Source organism: Strigops habroptila, chromosome 10 (assembly GCF_004027225.2).
Source record: "Strigops habroptila isolate Jane chromosome 10, bStrHab1.2.pri, whole genome shotgun sequence".
NCBI lineage: Eukaryota > Metazoa > Chordata > Aves > Psittaciformes > Psittacidae > Strigops > Strigops habroptila.
Window position 1 is genome coordinate 5,286,434 of NC_046359.1, and position 21,512 is coordinate 5,307,945.

A 21,512-nucleotide genomic window follows, 5' to 3' on the forward strand; every position below is an offset into this window, starting at 1 on the left:
ACTGTCATAAACCTCCTGCATTGTGCCCAACCTTTAGATCCTATTTGTTGCTAAGCAGCTGAGTCTGTTTAGATGGCCGATAGGTAACTGCTCCCTCAGGGGCACCGTACTCAAGGACGGCGTCTTGTGGCTTTACTGAGCTCAACATATGGTTTTCCTAAGCCCGTAGCACATGATGTGTTTTCTTTCCCAGAACACCACCCTTTCTAACAGCTTGAAGAGCTGGAGACAGTCACAAAGCAATGAGCATGTGGATAAAAATCAGTAGATGCTTTTCACTAGGCACACTGCATCGTTGTGGGTTATAGAAAGTAAATAGCTGATTGAAGCCCCCTGTTACAGGTTGATCCTCCTTGTGCTCAGCCCGCTGTCGGCGCAGACCCAGCCTGTGCTGCTAGCACCTGATTCCTCACCACACTCCATCTTTCCTACTCAGAGGTAGGAACTCGGGGAGGGTGGTTTATAGCTTATCTGTGCTCTCAGGCTTCTCATCTGCTGCTGTCAGGTTACACCTGCGGCAACACATACCAACTTTCACCAGTCTTAAGTTAAATACATTTAAAATTCAAACACTGTTTCACAGCAGCGTTTCTAACATAACCGAAGTAGCTAAGGTATCTTTCCACCGTTGGATGCATCTCTACCTATGGGATGAAATACATCCCCCTTTAGACCCCAGCACCCCAACGCCCGCCGCGGGTGCTCCAACGGGCGCTGTGAGGCGGCCCCGGCCGTTGGAGCGCTCGCGGCGGCGCACGCGCACTGCACCCCTGCCGCCTTCGACTGACGGAGGCGGGAGATGCTTCTCCATGTGAGCATTGGTGGTTCAGTGGTAGAATTCTCGCCTGCCACGCGGGAGGCCCGGGTTCGATTCCCGGCCAATGCAACGGCGCTTTTTTTTCTTGTTCCCCTATGCCCTTCTTTTTCCTCCTTAAAATTTACACCAAACAAGCCAAAAAGGCTATGGGTGTCAGCCGTAATGCTAAAACAAACGCCAGCGTGCCGTCGGCGAGGTGGGGTGGACTTTCCCTTCCCACCGCCACAACCCCCCCGGCCGCAGCCGTCTGCCCGGGCTGGAAGTGACGCAGCCGGATTTGCCTTCAAACTGCCGGCGGCGGCGGGAGGAGGCGGCCAGGCCAGGGGTGGGGTTAGCGCTGCCGCAGCGGCGGCAGCAGCAGCAGGAGGAGGAGGAAGGAGCGAGGAGCGGAGGGGTCGTGGCTGCCGGGAGCTGCTGCTGCGGTGGGGCCGAGCTCTGGAGAGGAGTAAGTGAGCGAGAGCGCCGCGGTATCTTCCCTCCTCATGGCAGCCGGGCTGTCCTCCCCACACACGGACCCGCTGCGGCCGTTGCGGGGGGTCCGCCCCCCGGTCTGAGGCGAAGGGCGACGCCTGCGCCCCGCTCGGCGTGGGGAGCCCTGAGGGGGCGCTCCGCCCGCCCGGCCGGGAGGAGGGTTCCGGGTCCCGCGACCGAGGGGCCGGCAGCTGCTCTGGGGAATGAGTCGCCACGGTCGTTGTTGTCGCGACACCCGTGACCATTAACACCGCGCTCGTCGGTCTGATGTCTCTGCCGGCGCTCACACGTGCTCGGAGCCGCACGGGACGTGGCCGCGGCGTCCCCGAAGTTCGTGGAGGCGCGGGTGGGTGCAGGTGCATGGCCGCTCCGCACCCTGCCCTGCCGCGGGCTGCTCTGCCGTGGCACCGCGGGCACCGGCTCGGGCGCTGAGCTGCGGTTCGTGCTTCTCCCTTCACCCTCCGCCTCTTTATTTTGTCTTAATGGAGCAAACTTCTGGCAGATAGTGAAGTTTTCTCTCCGAGCAGAGAGAAGCAGTGTAGACATCAATTCTAGAGCTCCATCCTGCCGCAGACCCTTCTACGTTTTCTGAGAAACTTGCTAATTTAACATTGACCTTCTGAAAGAATGCAGCCCTTGTGAAATGGGGAGTAAGTAATACGCTGGCTTTTTTTTTTTTTTTTTTAAGTCTTTTGGCTTAAAATCTGCCAACAGATCTTATGTTTTCAAGGCCATGTTATGCCAACACAGTGGTGTATCTACGCTGATTTTTTTTTTAATTATTTTTTATTTAAATAGCTAGGTATGCTTATATCTGTTGATGCTGGTGGTGTTTTCTTTCACTGCTGTTACTGTTGAATACAAGAAGTGGATGAGAACCAGTTTGTTTCATATCCAATAAGTCTGGCAGCTCTTCTATTTTCCCAAGTAATTAGCACAATCCCTTGTTGATACTGAATGTTGCTAGGAGTGGATGTTATGAAGAAGAGTATTAAAGCTGGAAGGGAGCTCGGAGGTGATGCCAGGCCACCGTGTCACCAGTACAAACTGATTCCTGAAAAATATGACTTGCGTGGGTTTTTTTATGGTTTGGTTTTGGGGTTGTTTTTTTTCCCTCTTCTGGTTTGCTGAGAGAACTGTCTGAATTCCACATGGTTGCTCTGATGTCAGAGCCTGCACAGCAGCCTGAAGTAATGGAAATGTGCACTCTGCCAAAATTCAGGCTCTGGCTTAGTCCAAGCATTAAGGTTGGACTGAAGGACTCTTTAGAGGTATTTTGTTTGTATGGCTGCTGCTGTTCCCTGAATCAGGAGAGTAGCTGATGGGTACCCTGTAGTAACTGCTGGACCCCAACTTCAGTCTTCCCTCCCAGCATCTGCATCCCAGCATTGATCTCTTATTTTTTAAAGTTGCAGAGGATTTGTTTGTGAAACAGGATTGACGCTGCGTTCAGTTACACCTTCCCAAATTCTAATGTATGAATGTGAGCAGAAATTACCTGTAGTCGTTCCCTGTGATAACTCCTTAGGCTCATCGTGGAAAACATGATGTATCCCCAGTGTTTTCCTGGAGATGGTCAGGCTGTTACCTTTAAAATAAAATACAAAAATAAGTTCCAAACACTCATTCTCAAAAGTTTTAGGTATCTTGAACTTTTGTTAGGTTTCAGGCCCCGCTGCTTTGAGCTGTTCCAAACTCCAGAAGTATTTTAGGTGCTTGGAACAAATGACAAAATGTATCCTGTTACTAGAGGTGGGTTAATTTGATGGGTTTCTGTTGTGTTAATTTCAGGGAACCACATATACAGACAGCTAGTGTAGAGAGTGAGTGTTCTTACTGTGAAGCATGTGTGTTTGCACACAGTGTAGAATTAAACTTGCAAGACAGAAGTGCTTAGGTTATTTTCCTTATATCCTATGCACTGTAAACTTTACGAGCTCATTACTATTTCAGTCGCTGTGGACTGTAGATAACTCCACTGGGCATGATTCACGGAAAGGTCATGACTGATAAGTGCAGCCTTGCTGCTTTGACATCCTGTTATGTGATAGTACTAGGTATTTGTAAATACCTTAAAAATAAAGTGGTGCAGGATTAGTTTTGTATTGCTTTGGGTTTTTGGTTTTTAATTCCTTTAGGTCCGGTTTAACTGTGGATCTGTGCATACTCACATCTTTCCCACGTGTGTCTTACCATTCGGAGTTGTCACAGCGTGACTTTGTGCTGCAAACTTCAATCTGGGTTCAGATTAGAACTCTTAACTCCATTTTTCCCCCGTCTTAAAACTGCTTCAGCATCTTCAGTTACAGGTGCAGTAAGGCTACAGGCCTGCATTGCTGTATCAGCTCTGACACTGCCAGTATTTAAGTGGCAGCAGCAGTGGCATGTCCAGACATAAGCAGAGTCAGCAGCTTTTTCTGCCCCACTTGTGCACAAGAGCCTTGTATTCGGAAGCCACTTCAAGCTCTTCTGCTCTTATGACTCAACATGAAGCAACAAATTAAATTTGTTTTCTAGTTTACACTAAATTCTCTTGCATTTTCAGTACCACCGATGAAACTGATAGATTCTTGGGTTTTCATTGGAATTACTGCTTTTGGTTATGTTGGAAGCATTATAAACTTCAGTGAGCACCTTCTCCCCCTGCCCCATATGAGATGTTAGCTCATTCTTCTTCTATGTCTGTTTCTGCTTTCTGGCCTTCCTCTGTCTTCTGTCTGTTGCCTGAAAATCACATTTACTCTTTTGTTATGTGCAGTACTGTCGTTTTGCTCCCAAGCTTTCAGATCTTTCTGACTTAGCCTCATTAGTTTTGGTTTTTTTAGATTGGTTTTGGGTTTTTTTTACCTTTTTTTTTTTTTAATTTTAATTTTATTTTATTCTTGATACTTTCCCATTTCCAGATGAAAAATACTCTTTCACGCTTCCTCCCCTATACCGCAGTATTTAAACAGAATCGCTGTTCTGCTTGCATTGCTCTACAACATTCAGTGTGGGGGGGGGAAAAAGAATAGTTATCTCTGACTTGTCTCTGTGTTTGACAGTCTAGTTTGGCTTTATTAACTTGCTATTACTTAATTCTTAAAATGTTTATTAGCATCTTGCTCAACTTGTGATTTCAGCAGTGTTAGTCATCGGTTTGAATTCTCAGGACAGGCAAACAGGTGTATCTGGTAGGATGAGCAGAAGTGGAAAAGCTTGCTCCTAAATATAGCAGGGAGAACTTTGGTAATATCTGTGTGATGATCCATACAGCAGTTGACAAACACCTTCAGGCTTTTTTCTCCTGAGGTAAAACCCAACAAAGCTCCCAAGTCAAACTGTGCCTCCAAAGCCTAATTAGCCTGGGTTATGGCAGTCTTTGTAGTTTCTGGTCACATTAACTGTATCAGCTTGTAGACATCACAGCCAGCCCAGCGAGCCTCTGGCTAGAGTGAGATTATATAGTGTAGGTTCTTATGATAGCAGGTTTCCAGACTCAACCCCACAGGTCTCTTCTGTGCACATGGGTGTGGGCTGTCAGAGGCCTGTCTTCAGCTCCTCTGCTGCCAGAGTGTTGCTGTTCGGGCTGAAACTTTTCACAGCAGCTATCTGCTCCAGGGGAAACGGGAGGAGAAGGAGGAATGAAGCAAAAAGAAAAGAATGTTGGCTCAGGATCGGATCAACTGTGTGTCCATGCATAAAGCTACTTGGGAAGGGCGTAGAAAAAGCAGTGGAACTCTTAGAATGTTTCATTTGTACTTAGCAGCCCCTCTACAACCACAGATTGTCTGGTGTGTGCAAGGTGTAGCTTCTGAAACCTCCGATACTTCGTCTGAATTTGACCCTGACCTGGTCTTGAAGTGTGTTGAGTCTTCAGTCTGTTTATTGCGCATGTGAGTTTAGTACCTCTTACATTCTTTAAATAGTTGATCTGTGTCAAGTGTGCTTCATCCCAGGGCTTAGCTGTAATTGCTTTTCTGCAATTGCTTGTTACTGGTACTGGGTACAGGTACGAGAATGAGAGCAAGATGACTCTCTTGCAAGCGTGTTTATTTGCTTATTTTAATGTTTTCTGTGCTTGGTTCTAGGAAATTAGGAGAGTGGGGAAACTCTGGGTGTGCAAGAGTCAGGAAGAGTGGACACAGTGCAGGTATCTGGGAGAAGGAAGGGGGTGGGATGCATAAGTAATGGATAAGAACATAGGCTGATTGCTGTATGGGCAGTGGTGACTGGTGATTGTGTATTTATACAAATATACTGTGTTTGTATAAATAATAATTCTGTGCTATTCTAATGGAAAAGTGCAGATTCTGCTAATGTTACAGAATGGAAGTGGTTGCAGTCCATGATGCTTGCTCCAAAAAAAAAAAACCCAACCAAACCACTGGTAGGGAAAAGTAGCATGGTTTGAACTGTATGTTAAATAAAGCGGGTAGCTACACACTAAATGTTTAATTGTAGCCTTTCCTTTTCAGTGATAACTTAGCAGCCTCAGTGTTTTTCAGGAGTTTATTTCTAAGTGTAAAAATGAAGGTAATGGGAAGGTGCAAGCTGGGCATGGAAGGTGGATATTTGGTTCAAAAAAACATTAAATACAGCTGAAGAATTGTAAAATCAAACAGAACAGTAGTGCTCATAAGGCAAAAATCAGACTATTAAGCATATGCGTGGAATGTTAAGGCAAAAAAATAACAAAACTTAATTCATATCAGAGAAGGGCTTTGGTTTATTGTTTGTTGGATTGCTGGTTTTTAAACTACAGGCCATTGTACTGTGGACGGTGTAGTGCTGACAGTAAAATACCCATTATCTTACAATAGAATAAAGAGGGAAGGAGAGTATGCAGTTGTGGCTTGCAACAGTGCATTTAAATCTGCATATCTTATATATGCATTCAACAGAATCTTCATTGTGTGAAACAATTTTAGGAAGTGAAGAGTTGAATTTCCCGTAACAGAGAAACAATTATCTTTTCATATGGATTGCATTCATCCTAGGACTTTTTTCTAACCAGCATCTTTATGCCAAATGACATAATAATTGCAAAAATGTGTTCTGATCCTGGGATTATTAACTTTTTCCTTAATATTTCCTATTTTTTCAGCTTCATGTTGAACATGAGCCTTGTTATGATCAGTGAGAATGTAAAGCTGGCCCGTGAATATGCCTTACTGGGAAATTACGACTCTGCAATGGTCTACTACCAGGGAGTTCTTGACCAAATGAATAAGTATCTCTACTCTGTCAGAGATACCTATCTGCAACAAAAATGGCAACAGGTAAATAGTACTTTTCTGGAATATTTTGAGGGGAAAACATTAAAGTAGCAAAAATTACGTATCATGATAAACAAAAGTATAAAAATATTCCATTCTGTGATAAAATCTAGTCCTGTTTATATAGAGGCCTTTTTTCTTGTTATTTTATAGACTTACTTAAGTAATCTTTATGACTTCTTACTCTGACGATGACAAAACAGGCAATGAAACGCGGCCCTGGGGATCCCATGCACTGCCTGCCTTGTCAGCTTCCTGGTGATCAGTACCCCTGGTATGCTGAAGTTTTGTAGGCTGGTATCATTTGGAATAGTCTTATTTCCTTCTCAGTGTTTCAACAGTGTGACTTAGATCCTTACTAGAAACTGAGTTGTGGCTACCATGTTAATTTATCTTTAACACAAACCACCATTTTTTTCATCAACACTAATTCTGCAAGGTTGTGCTCTTTTCTGTCATGCTTGTTTAATATGCAGAATTTGTCAAAAGTCTCTTAGGTGTTAAATCCAAAATCCAAATTTGTTTATTCTTTAAACGTGCTGAGGAAAACTGAAAAACCTTGATATCTGATGTGTGTTATTCTTGTCTATTGGAAGTAGAATCAGGTAGCTTGTGAAGCTTTGGAATCCATCCAGGCATTACATGGGCTTGAAAACAAATCTTATAAACTTACTTGCAATGCGCTTAATCCATTTTTTTTTTTTATCAGGTTTGGCAGGAGATAAGTGTGGAAGCTAAGCATGTGAAAGATATAATGAAAACACTAGAGAGTTTTAAACTAGACAGTACTCCATTGAAAGCTTCACAACAAGAATTACCAGCTCATGAGGCAGAAGTCTGGTCTTTGCCAGTACCTGCTGAACGTAGGTAAGCGGAAACTTGAAGACCTAAATTAACGTTTATCAGGGCAAAGTGAGCATTGACTTCAGCCCGTTCCTGTGTAATTTTTGTTCTAGAATTTAGAAGTGTAACACACCAGCAGCTTGCCACCATTTGTGGTCAACGAGATGTCATTTTGAGGCAGTGTGCTTCAGAACATTCTGGGGCTTTTATCTTGCATACGCTTGAGTAATGTCAAGCTTGGTGCTTGGTGTTTTTTTCTTGGGGGGGGGGGAGGCGTTTTGGTTTGGGAGGGGTGTTTTGTTTGTTTACTTGTTCTTTCCCTTTGGGGGGGGGAGAGGTGGTTGTTTTGTTTTTCCCTGACTTAAGATAAACTTGTCATTCTGTGGCAGCTCAACTCTATTCCTGTATTCATCTTCTTATCAACTTAAAAATGATTCTGCATGTAGCTGATAGATAGGAAAAGGATGAAGACATGTTATCAGAGTAACATAAAATCTAGAAGTGTCCAAGCTCAGTTCCTTTGTGTAGCAACCTGGTTCCCTGATCTCCCTCATGAACTGGTCAGTTAGGCTAGCATAAGCTCAAGGCGAGGGCTAGGAACAAGCAGCTTCAGGCAAGCCTGCTTATTTCGGAATTATGCTGGGTTAGTATCTGTGAAACCAAGGGCTTATGGTGTGGTTTGACAATGCAGCTGCTGCTGAAGGATAGTCCTACCCTCCATAGTTGCCTGAGGTGGGTTTTTTTCACTTTCATCTTTGTTGGTGTTGATTAGCTGGTTCAGAATGCTAAACTAGCAAAAAAAGACATTGGTTTGTGGGGCTAGCATTTGTTTGCTTCCCACACCCCCACTTCCCTGAGATTAACTATCTGAACTGGTTAATTGCAGGTTCTAACACATGCCTGTAGTAGCATGAAGGAGGGAACAGGAGTGCATGCAAAGCAGACACGAACTGTGCTTTTTGACAGCAAGTGACTATTAGATGAGCTTAGCTGTTCTTTGAGGCTTTGAACTTATGAGCTATTTCTCGTAGATGAATAACTTCAGTCTTTATGGATACATTTTTACATTTCTTTTTTTAATCGATTTATTTTAAGCCTGACTTCTGAAAGAAATGGGTCTTGTGTGATCACACTCTTTCTGTCGATCTCATTTAATAACTTGGAACACTGTTACCCAATTTCATTCAAACCTTCTGGAAGAATAGAGTCTGGGAGGTAGAAGTCTCCTAATGTTTTGAAGCATTCCAGAGAAGAGATATACACAAACTTGTGTTTCTAAAATGGGAAAGACTTGAGAGATCTGTTTCTGTTCCATTTAAGTTAACAGCTGGTGAAGTATTGAGTTGTGATAATACGAAAAAGCCACGGTGAAAACTTAGGCCATGTTGCATTGGAATAACCACAGTAAATTCCTATACTGAGATAGCATGACTCAAATTTAGGTGGAAATTAGATGTGTAATCACACTATTCCTTTATTTTGAGCTTTGTGGTGGAATTCAGAGGTGCCTAGGTGTTCATAAGTAAAAGTATAGGTTGGTAGATACTCCATTTGGAGATTGAGAAGACCTTAACACTTATGATGTTATCCATTAGCGTATTCATGTTGGCTAATATGCATTTCACCCTGAAGAGGTGCATACAGTCGTGACAAACTTGCTGCTGTGGCTCAGTTGAAGACAGCTTTTATGAACTGGATCCTGATATACCTTGAGTGATCCATAATACTCGGATTACTTTTATTTATGAAATATGCAAAGCAAGGAGCTTGTTTTAAGCAAACTAGCTCTGAGCTTGTGGGAAAGGGAAAGTGGATTTTCAGTGGCTATCTGAAAATGTCTGTCTTGTTTCTGACATACAGATTTTTATTTGGAGCAAAATGGCTTTTCAGTTTGTAGCCTCTTGATTTGGTTTTGTAGTGCTCACCAGTGGCTTTACACTGAGGCTTTTTGCATATGTTACAACTAATTAGGCCTTCGCCAGGACCCAGAAAACGTCAGTCTGTTCCGTGCAGTGATTGCAGAGGTCAGAATAATCGTGTGAGTGCAGCAGTCAGAGGCCCTCACCGTCCTTCCTCTCGAAATCCCAATGATAAAGGAAAGGCCGTCCGCAGCCGGGAAAAAAAGGATCAGCAAAATAAAGGAAAAGAGGAGAAGGTAAGCTTGCGAATAACTTCATGAAGTTGAGAAACTCAGTCTTGTTTTCTTAATATTGAGTGTATTATAAAAGTAGTTGCCTATAAATGTTTCTTCTGTTCAAGTCAGCGTGCTGATTTGAATCGCACTTTGTAAGGTATCTTTGCTTTATGGACAGTCTTGGTTACAGATTAAGTAAAAACAAATCAACCCCAAAAAACTACCAAACAACCAACCCCCCCCAAATACAAACTAAACCTTCTTCTGGAGGAAGTGATCTGGTAAATGTGGGCTTGTTTACTGCAACTTGAAGGTAGTATACCTCTGAATTACTGAAACGGAGCCCGATAAAGCTTGTTCAAATGGGATGTCCTTGCGGGTTCTTCAGTTGCTTTCATATATTTTAGGCTGACACTGACTTGCCCCTTCCAAAGTATTTCAAGATCTATTTAATCTTAAAAGGGATGCCTTTTCTTATTTTTTGGTTGAGATCTGTTATTAGCTCCAGACTCTTCAGTTTAAACCAAACAGAATCCCAACATACTTCATGAGAGGGAATGGTCTATGATCTGTTCTTTGCAGTCAGAGTGCTTTAAGTTTTGCTTGTGCTTTGGTCTCCATAAATTTAGCTGACCAGAGTAACAGGTCATACTGAAGACACTAAACTCGTAGTTTTCCAGAGTCTGGGTAAATCAAATATTCATGTAATAGTTTGATAGCTTCATCCACCTTATGTTGTGGCAAGATGTCATGGCCTGTGCAAGTAGTTTAAACTATGAGAGTGGAATTGTTTAGCAATATAAGCTACTATTTTTATTGGGAGCTAAATTGTCTTTGAGTGATAATCCTCTCTCACTATGGATAAACACACACAGAGACAGGATAGGTCTTTTTTCTTCTTACAGTTGTTCTGTCAACACCAGTGCTAGCTGTTATGTGTATAAAAAAAAATGGGGTATGTCTAGTGCATTTGATTTCTTTTCAGTTGCATGGTCTCTGCTGTCTGTGCCCTTTCAGCCATGTAGCTTCTTTGCTTCTGCTTTGCTGCTGTATCAGTTAATTAGCTCTTTTTTATTTCTGAGGTCTTCCTGCAGATCACCTTTTCTTACTCTGCATATGGAAGTCCTGCTTAATTTTTTTGGTGTCCCATATATATGGCATATTTATGACACAGGATTTGAGATACTCTAGCTTAGTATGACACTTTCTGATCTAGCCTTACATGTAATACCGCTTACCCAGCTACTGTCCCAAAGTTTTGTATTTCTTTGGGAGAAACACTGTTATATTGTGATGGGTGTACGCAGTTTTGATTATCTCCTAAAGCAGAGGAACTGCATCAGTACAATATGCTGGCTTTGTGGAGAAGGAAATAGAACCAGGGCAGTACAGAAGTCTGGGAGAACCACATAGATCCTGCAGTGCACCAGGAATATGGATGCTTCATAATTTTCATGCTGATTTATGTTGCTGCCTTCTAGAAATATGATGCTATTGTGGACTTGTATAAAAATCCATTCGTAGCAAAACCATTGTTATGTATTTCTGTTGTTACATCTTTTATACGTAGAACAAATCTGCATCAGAGATTTCAGAGGCTGAGCCAAAGAAATTTGATAGTACTGGATATGATAAAGATTTAGTGGAAGCTTTGGAAAGAGATATAATTTCTCAGAATCCCAACATTCGATGGTAAGTTTGAATACTGCTGCCAGTCTTTCTGAGTTGTTTCTTTTTCCTCTTAGACAATATGACAAGACCAAAGTATTTTAGCATATGCTTACATATAAAAAGTACCTATGGATTTTCTTTCCTGATTAGATAGGCAACTAAACTTTTTGTGTAGCTGAATATTTTTAGAACACTTTTTTTTTTCCCACCCATAAATTCATAGAATAGTTTGGGTTGGAAGGGGCCTTCGAAGACCAGCTGGTCCAACCCCATGCCATGGCCAAGGACGTTCTTCCCTAGATCAGATTGCTCAAAGCCCAGCCTGACCATACAAAGCTTCTCAAACTTCTCTAAGAGTCCTAAAATGAATTTTTTAGATAGTCTTTTGCAATGTAGAAGTTGCTAGTATCTGCCACTGTCTCTTCATTTAAAAACCTGTTTTACTACCCGGGGTGTACCAAGATAGTAAACCAATTAACAAAGAAGTTATGTCAATATAGGAACCCTTTGAAATCTTGTTGGATGTGCTGTGACTGCCAGTATAAAATGTAACCATGTGACAGTACCTTTACATAAATGTGTTAAATATTAAACCTTATACAAAGGTTGGCTTGTGTTCCAAATGTTTCCAAGCTTAGGTGATTTTGTGAGGATTAAATGATCAAAGATCCTCTGGAAAATAAAATAGGCTTTAAAAAAAAACCCCAACCTTGAACAATCCCACAAACAATTTGTTATGCATGCAACTGACATGTATTTCACTTTAACATGTAGATACATGTTTCGGTTTTTATGTTGAATTGTAAATTACAGCTTCAGATTTGAAACCAATTCTTCATAAAGATACGTTTTGAAACCAAAATATTACTTGGGCACATGCTGATAAGTGAAATGCCTAAGAGTTACCCCTCGGGAAAATCAGACCAGCCTATAAGGTATCTAAGAATTAATACTTCTGTAACTCTGAAAAAGAATTCTAAAGATTCTTTTTAATTCAACTCTGTTTACTAGTCTTCAGTGAATTGTTCTCATAACAATGAAAGATGGCATTCAGGTTTCGGGGGCAGCCAACCTCTCAGCAAAAGAAGAAGACATCATCTGTAACTAGTTTAAACAACTTGCCCTATCCTGCTTATTCGTTCTGTGTTTAAGAACAACGATGCCCTTATGAAAGAGTTAATGTGTCTCTTTGCTTTTGCATCCAGCTGGAGTCTACTAGCCAGATTTTGTCAACTGTTTTGCTGTAGGCTTTTGTCTGTTTGTGTAGGCTTTTGACACTAGAGCAGAAATAAATCCAACTTGTTTTCCTGAATTATGGAAGATCTGTTAAATAACATTAAGTTTAACTGCATATTGTTTTGAGTCGTGGACCGATTCTTTTGCAGCCTGTCTTAATCTGTCACACAACTTTCTCTTTCTTGTCAGGGATGACATTGCTGATTTAGTAGAAGCCAAAAAGCTGCTTAAGGAAGCTGTAGTTTTACCCATGTGGATGCCGGAGTTTTTTAAGGGAATTAGAAGACCATGGAAGGTATGAAAAAATCTGATCCTGTGATCATAAGTAGGATTCTGAGATTGGATCTTGGCAGAACAAGAAATTTCAGGTGTTTTGCAGTTTATATAAATTCCACTTTTCAGTAACAAAACTTACGGTAAATAATACTAACAAAATAAAGGTGTCAGCTGGATAAATACAGTCTTCGGCTAGATTGTATTATTGTAGTAGCAGTTAATTACCTTTGAATAACTTTTCAAGAGAAAGTTTACATCTAGTATTTTAATATTATACTGTTAAACTGTGAAATTGTCTGTGTTTTGATTCTTGTCCTAAAAGTGGCTCTTTCTCATTCTAATAGGGTGTGCTGATGGTTGGTCCTCCTGGTACTGGAAAGACCCTCCTGGCAAAAGCTGTAGCGACTGAATGCAAGACTACTTTTTTCAATGTTTCTTCTTCCACACTTACCTCAAAATACAGAGGAGAGTCTGAGAAACTTGTTCGTCTGTTGTTTGAAATGGTGATTGAAGTTCCTGAGCATAAATAGTGAGATAATGAAGTAGAATTACTTGTGGAATAGTGAAACCTTGCCAAGGTGTAGAACTCGTAGCATACGTAAGCAGCTCTCCAAGCTTCAAACACTTTAGGACCTTCTGATTTGGCCATGCACATTCAAGATCTGGTTATTCCTAAATAGCTTTATAAAAATGGAAAAATGAGGTCATCTTTATTTTCAAGGGTAGCTTGTTACATTAGAGGTAGATAACTATAAGCTGATAAGTGCTGTAGAATATACTTGAATGTAAAAGTGAAGGTGGAATCTAATTGCTTTCTGGGTGAGAACCCTGCTTAGGCTGCGCATGTTTTGTTGTTGTTGTGGGTGGTTTTTTGTTTGTGCTTAAAATAAGTAGAATTCCAAACTCTAGTTGGCTTCAGAGCACATAACACTTGAAATTGGCTCAGAATATGTAGTCTTTTGTGGTTTTCCATGTGTTAAAAGGTCTGCATGCAGTGTTTGCTGCGGTGCCCGGTACTGAAGGGGGCAGCAGAGCTGCAGTTACAGTAATCAGAAAAATCAGGAAATGAGAGATCATAGTTTGATAGGCATGATATCAACTAATTTAATATGATCAATCAAAAAGGCACATACACAATGGGCAGCATCTCAACTGCTGTAGGACAACAGCTTTTATTGTCCCAGATCCTTGTCTTTAACCTCTCATTTTCAGAAAGACTAGAGTTATTTTGCAGCTAACCTGTTTTTTGGAGAGGTTCCATATTATGATGTCCTAGCTTTAACTGAGTTGTTATTCAAGCATTCCTGCTGAGATGACTTTCACAGTTATAAATCTTACTCTGTTATTATTATTTCTGTAAAACTGCCTTTAGCTTATTAAACGTTTGTTTATAGCCCTAACAGTTACAGGACTTTGCCAAAAACATTCTGCTCAGATGGTATTAATGAATGCACAGCTGCTCTGTAGTTGTGTGCAGTGGTCAAAGAGAGAGAAGTTTAGGTATTGTCTCATGCTTATGCAGTTCTGAATGTGCTGCTGTTTCTTAAATGTGAGTAGACTGCTATTTCAGTTTCTGTTTTATCTTTTGCTTTCTTTAGGCTCGATTTTATGCCCCAACAACTATATTTATTGATGAGATAGACTCTATCTGTAGTCGCAGGGGAACTTCAGAGGAGCATGAAGCTAGCCGACGTGTGAAGGCAGAGCTGCTAGTTCAAATGGATGGTAAATAACCTGAGCACTGGGAAGTGCTGAACTGGAGAATACTTGAGGGAGGAAAAATAAATGATCAAAACTTCATTCTTCAGGAGCGATTTCTTTGAAAGCCTTACATAAAATTGGGGTAAAAAGATAAAAGTGCACTGTTCCAGCTGTCAGTGTGGAAGGAAAAAAATATACCAATTATTTAACAATCTTTTAGCATCTGAGCAACAACCTTATATTACTGACCCAGAATAACAAAGGTTCAATGGAAAATACAAGATTTCAAAACTACAGAAGAAAAAAGTATTAACTGCTCCTCTCGGTCTTTACCTAGCATATCACTTCTCCAGCACCAAGTAAAAGGTGGCTCAAAAGAACTCTCATGTGTTCCAATTCGGACTTCAAAGCAATCATTGCACTTAGCTTACTTGGGATCCCCCCCCCCCCCTTTTTTTTTCTCTTAAAGATATAAATAAAAAATTAAGGCAATTTTTTATAGAAGTGGTTGGGAGTGTTTTCTTTTTAAAACACTGAGTTTATTACAGCTATTTGGTTAATATTTCACAAATCAACAAAGTTTAAAAGTAGGTAACACTGCAGAGTTTCTATAGAGGCATCCTTTTTATACTCTGCTGAGCAGGGAGAAGGAGAAGAGCAACTGAAAAGTGCTAGTCTGTGGAGTAACTTGTGATACAATTCCATGAGTCAGAAGATTTGTGTATTTATATCTGGTTCTCTGATGCTGATATCCTTTTATGTTTGACTTTAAATAGCAGCAGAGCTGTAACACTCTTCTCGTAACTCAAGTATGTACATAAGCTAATTTTATTAGTAAAAACTATTAGAAGTCCTTTTACTTGAGGGCTCATAAATGATGTTTTATATGCAGATTTTCAGGCAGACTAGGTACAGTGGCTACTCCGCAGCCCAGTCCTATGACTGTAAGCAAAAACAGTAAATGCAGAGAGCAGCAAGTTTAATGAAACCAACTTCTCCATATAGCAGCAGTTTCACAGTACTTCCAACACAGAGGTGTTCTCTCTGAGAAGTTGTGATTCAGTCCACCAAATTTAAATATTCATTTCAGCAGTTTGTAAGAATCCACCTGTGTATGTGACGTGTTTGGCCTAACTTCAGAAGCGCAAAAACTTTGTAGGGGAGTAATGCTGCTTTTGTGTGGCTGTTAATGAATGCTGCGGGGGGAGGCGTCTGTTTTTTGGTGTGGTGATGAGTTTGGGGGGTTATTTTGTTTTTCCTCACACGCTGTTACCGGTCATTGATGTGAAAATTCAAATACTGTAATGGCAGAAATACAACCAGCTCTGCTGTAAGACTGTTCCTGCCATGACGGGGAGGAACTTGCTGATCTGAGCGGAGGCCTATGCCAATGCTCCTAGTTAAACTTAGTCTCCATTTTTTTCCCTTGCAGGCCGTCATACAAATGAAAAAACTGAACTCTCTTGCACTTCGTGATTCTGTTGTGCTTAGGCTCACTAAAGGGCAGTACAGTAGCTGCTTTAATATTACAGAATTGTGGATATTGTTCTCTCTCTACATGAAAGGCGAGTAAAACGTGTACATTTTGCTTTCTCTTCTCCCAATGCAGGTGTTGGAGGGGCCTACTGAAAATGATGATCCTTCCAAGATGGTCATGGTACTTGCTGCTACTAATTTTCCCTTGGGATATTGATGAAGCCCCTAAGACGGAGACTAGAAAAGAGAATTTACATTCCTTTACCATCAGGTACAAAGACTTAGGGGGAGGAGTTGTTGGAAAGACTAAAACCTAAACTTTATCAATATTCCTTTAAATTTGATCACCTGGTTTAAAGATTAGATACAGGTATGAAATTAATTTATGATTTTGGAACAAGTTTAAATCTAAACACTGATCATTTACCTTTGTAGCAAGAACAGTGCTTGGTACTTTGTACCAAGTACAGTGTTCTTGTTCTCATTCTTCCCTCTTATCATTCTCCAATTCATTATTTATCTTCAGAAAGAAAAATGGACTCAATTTTCTGTTCTTTGATTAGCAAAAGGTAGAGAGGAACTCCTAAGAATAAATCTACAAGAGCTGGAACTGGCCGATGATGTTGACCTTGCAAATATAGCTGAGAAAATGGAGGGTTATTCAGGTGCAGACATTACCAACGTATGCAGGTATGTTAACATTGCATCATTTGTGTTACTACTGCTACATACTCTCTTAAGAAAACTGTTTGTGAAGTAATTTACACGATCAAAGTTGTTGGATAAAAACGGACTGTAACTTGTCTTCTATGTATGGCTAAAAGGTGGAATACTGCATTAATTACCTAGATTTCCATTTGATATTTTCATATAATAATGACGGAGAGCAGTTGCAACATAGTAATCTAAACAAGCTATGATTTGGGTAAAATTCCATGTTCTTTCATGTACACCAGATTCCTTGTGTGAGGAACATCCACAGAATGATAGACTTTAAGTTATGCAGAGTTGCAGTCATTCTGCTGAGGTCGTACTACTTCAGCAGAACATCCATGTGTAAAAGGCAATAGTGGCAGAGGCAGGAATAACTGAAGTAAAAACATTGAGTGTTCTTCCTTTATGACACGAAAGAGATATACTGTGTTGTGTGGCAGTGTGAGCTGTGGTACTCAGCACATTGGCCTTTAGTGAGTAGTCTGGTTAAAGTTTTCTTCCCCTTCCCCTCGGTCCTGTTTGCATACAGTCATTTGTGGGCCTGTTCTGTCATCTAGATTCCTGAAATACTTTCTAACACTTCCCAATCTTTCGCTTTCAAAAATTGAAAGGGGAGGAAGAACTGACCTTCCAAGAGACTTCATATCAGTCCATACTGGTTTACATCTGAAGATTTGCACCGGCACAGTTGGAGCAGTGGCAAATGATGAAAACGGCAGTAATGACACAAGAACCAAACTTCTTAGGATGCTGTTGTCATCTAATAGGCACCTGTGTAACTGTACTTGCAGGCTTTGGAGGCAGCACTGAAGTGTGGCAGTGCAAGGCTTGAGCTCCTGGTTGTGTCAGTGCCAACTGTTGTGGGGCTGTACTTTGAACAGGATAAGAGAAATGTTCTGTATTAAAACCACCTCCTCATTGCTTTCCTGAAATGCAGATCCATTTCTTGCCTTGACTCCTAATATAGCTCTGCGATCACTTGTCAGCACAGCTGAAAGGACAATATGCTGTGCAGCAGGGATGAATCCGAGTAGCCTCTGTGCAAAACTGCCACCAAAGGCTCTATCAGCAGAGTCGCTTCAGGCTGAACTAAGAGTTTGGAGCCTCAGTACTATTTCCTCAACAAACCTTACACGGTGTCTGGGAAAAGAACGGTATGTTAGTTGTTCTGAACCAGTGTTGGGCAGATTTGTTTCGTTTGTAGGTCTGTGAGATGAATTTGTGGTGGTATTTTGCTCAGTTTTGGTGTTGGTTGTGCTTTGAAAGGAGTTTGTGCTAATAGGTTCATGTTATATGAAAGAGAGTTTGTTTGGCCTACTGTTCAGTAAACCTTACCTGCAGTTTGTCTCCTCTGGTCTGTTCAGTGTTTGTTTTTTGTCATTCATTTCATACTGGATAGCGATACAGTTGTTTAAAAGTCAGCATACTTCTGATGTTTTTCGGTGAATTTCATGTATATATGTATTTATACACACACGCTGTTGCTTTTCATTTTTTAATCAGAACTTAAAAACCCAACCAAACAAACGAACCCCCCCCCAACGAAACAAAAGCAACCAAATGCAAAGAAACCCACAAAGAAATATTCGAGTCTTTCATTTGTGGCAGTCTCCTTAGAGATGACTGAGGTGGCAGCAACCGCAAATCCAGACAAACTATGGTTTGGAGGTGAACGAATTGAAATTAGTAAGAAAGTGCTTGTATTAGCCTGTTAACTGTGTCAGGAAAACAGATGTTGGACATGATTGTCTCATTTACATTGAGACAAAAAGACATATGGCTGATTTAAGTGCTTTTGTATAGTTCAGACTCGCAGTATATAAGCATAGTAAAGTTCAAACTTGTAGGCTATAACAGCCCTTGCTAATGGCACAAGCAAAACTTAAGAAAAAGTGAACCAAAACCTCTGGTTTTCTCAAATTATTCTCCTACCTTAAAGAATTGGAGGTGAAATGCAAAGTTGGCTGAGCTGGAGTGAAAACCAGGCAGAGATGACAGTGCAGTTCTGAACAGTCAGCATGTAACCATGGAAAATGAAGATAAAACTTTATTATAAAAAGACATTCAAGAAATATCTAAATTGCATAGATGTGACTATGAACTGATTTTTGGATTGTTGTTTTGCGTGGACTGCGAAGGTTGAAGGCCTTTGGGATGCGCCCTCCAGGTATATCACTGGCTCTTTGTTCACAAATGATGATATAACAGCAAATCATGGTGATACTGGACTGAGATGGAGTTTAACAAGGCAACTTCTTGGGGTTGTTCTGAAATGGTAGTTACTGTAGTTGGCATTCTAATTGCTAACAATTATTTAGTAAACAAACCTCTCCTACGAAGACAGGCTGAGAGAGTTGGGCTTGTTCAGCTGTTCGGCCTGGAGAAGAGGAGGCTCCTTAGTGCAGCCTTCCAGTACCTAAAGGGAGCCAACAAGAAATCTGGAGAGGGACTTCTTACGAGAGCATGTAAGAAGGGACAGGACAAGGGGCAGTGGCTTTAAGATGATGGAGGGGAGATTGAGATGAGATATTGGGAAGAAGCTCTTTACTATGAGGCTTGTGAGACACTGGCACAGGGTGCCCAGAGAAGCTGTGGCTGCCCCATCCCTGGCAGCATTCAAGGCCGGATTAGATGGTGCTCTGAGCAACCTGGTCTAGTGTGAGGTGTCCCTGCTCTCGGCAGGGGGTTGGAACTAGAGGATCTTTAAAAGGTCCCTTCCAACCGTAACCATTCCATGATTCTATGAAATTCATGGAGTCTGTCAGTTATGGTTTCCTTTAGGGGGAAGGGGTGAAGCCGGAACAGAATATGCTGAAACCATCATTCTAAATCCTCCTAGAAGACAATGTGTAAGTTTTCTCTCTTTGGATTCTCACCCACTAATACAATATGATATCTCCAGGATTACCCTTACATCTTTTTTACTTCTAATCAAAATAAGTAGCATTTTCTTATTATAAGCTATATAACAATGAATTAGCAGGAGCTTTGGTCTTTCAGTGTTAGATGTTAATCACCTCAGCAGCTCATCACCTGCTGCTACGGGTATTACTGTTGGAAATTCAAATGCAGTCAAACTTAATGCAGCAAGAAAAGGACACTTGTAAAGCCACTTAATGTTTATTGAGGCCAGAAGTTTGAGGAGCTACGGGCTGAACAGGTTTTGTAGTTTAACATTTAGCTGTGAATGTATAGGTTGGAGGAAGATACTGTTGACCCTTTTGTCTTTCAAGTGGGATTCCTAGTTGGACCAGGAAATGTTCAAAACATTCCAGCCACTTCTTCTATACATAAGAGGAGTAAAAGTATTACTTTGTTTTGTTCCTGTTTGAAGATACTATAAACAGCAGCTACGTCAGAGACATGCAGTGGCAGTAGAGAAACCAGTTAGTCCTTGCCTCTGAATAATCGCTATTCAGAGGTCCAGTGAGGATAAATCCATGATTGAAGAATAAGGATAGCATGGTATTGTGGGTTATAACACTCAAAGATCTTCCTGTAGAAGTTTACAATTCCTTATTATATCTATTTGAAAGCAACAGTTTGACTGGAATGCTGTGCTGAGCCTTTAAACAACTGAGCCACCATCCTGTATTGAGTAACGTTTTTTTCTTGCATCCTTACTAGAGATGCATCCCTGATGGCTATGAGAAGGCGCATTGAAGGCTTGACACCAGAAGAAATCAGAAATCTTTCCCGAGATGATATGCACATGCCAACAACTATGGAAGACTTTGAAATAGCTTTGAAGAAAGTTTCTAAATCTGTATCTGCTGCGGACATTGAGAAATACGAGAAATGGATAGTTGAATTTGGATCATGCTGAGTTGTCTTATCTCGAAGAAGCCACCTTACGTCTTAAAACAGCTTTAGAAGTAATACATAGTGTGTCGGTGCACTGCCTGCTCTTTTTAACTTTTGTAATTTAAGAGCAACAGATGTCTAAATAAATTTTTTTTTAAAATGCAAATTCTGTCTGGCTCTGTTTGAACCAGCTCAAAAGTTACCCATTGCTCTCAAACGCACAAGATACTGATGGCATCTGCTTTGATCTCCAAGAGTTTAAAATTACTTAAATTGAATACTAGAACTCTTGCATCAGAGGGTTTAGCAGCCATTACACCAAAAAACCCCAAACTAGCCCTGCTACATGAGTAAGGCATGCTGAGAACTGGAAAGTGGGATAAGCAAGATGCAGTTATAGAGATGGTTTTGCTAGCTGATCTTGGAGCATTTTACCCTCAATCTGTCTCTAGGCTATTAATAAGGAACCTGTACAAGGGTTCAGCTTTAGAACAGCAACTCATGCACTACTAACAGTCAGTAGGTTCAGCTGAAGTTTAAGCCGGGGGTAGGATCATCGCTGGTTTACAGTGTCTATTAACTAATGCTACAATACATCCAGCCAGGGTAAACAAATCCCGTGCAGCCAGCAGTGATGCCAGGTCACATCTATAGTCTCCTGGTAAGTCTGAGGGAAAACAAAAGCTTTCTGGCACTAATTCTGAAATAGGCTTTTCTTGCTTGGTTGTGTGGTGGTACAGTAAGCTTCAGAACTCCAGACTGCTCAGATGGGTCCTGGTTTACACTACACGGTTACTTTGGTAAGGTTGTTCTGGTAAGGTACCTGTGTGTTAGGTTTGTGCTCAGTTGGTGTCTGCTCATAGTCCTGACTTCACAATGATGCACAGTCTAAATTCCTTTCTTGCATTACTTGACAAGTGAACTGTAGGAGCAGTTCTCTGGTTCTACAGTGACCATTTAGGTCATAATTTTAGATTTTGCTCAATAGTGGTCATTGTAACTAACCCACCTATAATTTCTGCCCATCTGTTGTTTTGGAAGCACTTCTTCCTGCTAGCTCATCTCGGAGCAGCCAGCTCTAGTTCTGCTTACAGCTGAACTTCAAGCTGCT

General features: G+C 41.1%; 1 protein-coding gene and 1 non-coding gene across 2 annotated transcripts; both read left to right on the forward strand.

Annotated features, from left to right (window-relative positions):
• The first annotated feature begins 815 nt into the window (after positions 1-815).
• TRNAG-GCC lies at positions 816-886 on the forward strand. Its single transcript has one exon. It is a non-coding gene; the product is annotated as a tRNA-Gly (tRNA).
• A 3,283-nt stretch (positions 887-4,169) lies between these two features.
• KATNA1 (katanin catalytic subunit A1) lies at positions 4,170-20,567 on the forward strand. The gene is given in 14 exon segments (XM_030500017.1): positions 4,170-5,163; positions 6,375-6,549; positions 7,256-7,413; positions 9,361-9,544; positions 11,094-11,215; positions 12,620-12,725; positions 13,051-13,209; positions 14,305-14,431; positions 16,017-16,030; positions 16,032-16,082; positions 16,084-16,107; positions 16,109-16,154; positions 16,447-16,573; positions 20,225-20,567. Coding segments are annotated over 14 exon segments (1,725 nt in total). The 5' UTR covers positions 4,170-4,930; the 3' UTR covers positions 20,424-20,567.
• Positions 20,568-21,512: the final 945 nt, after the last annotated feature.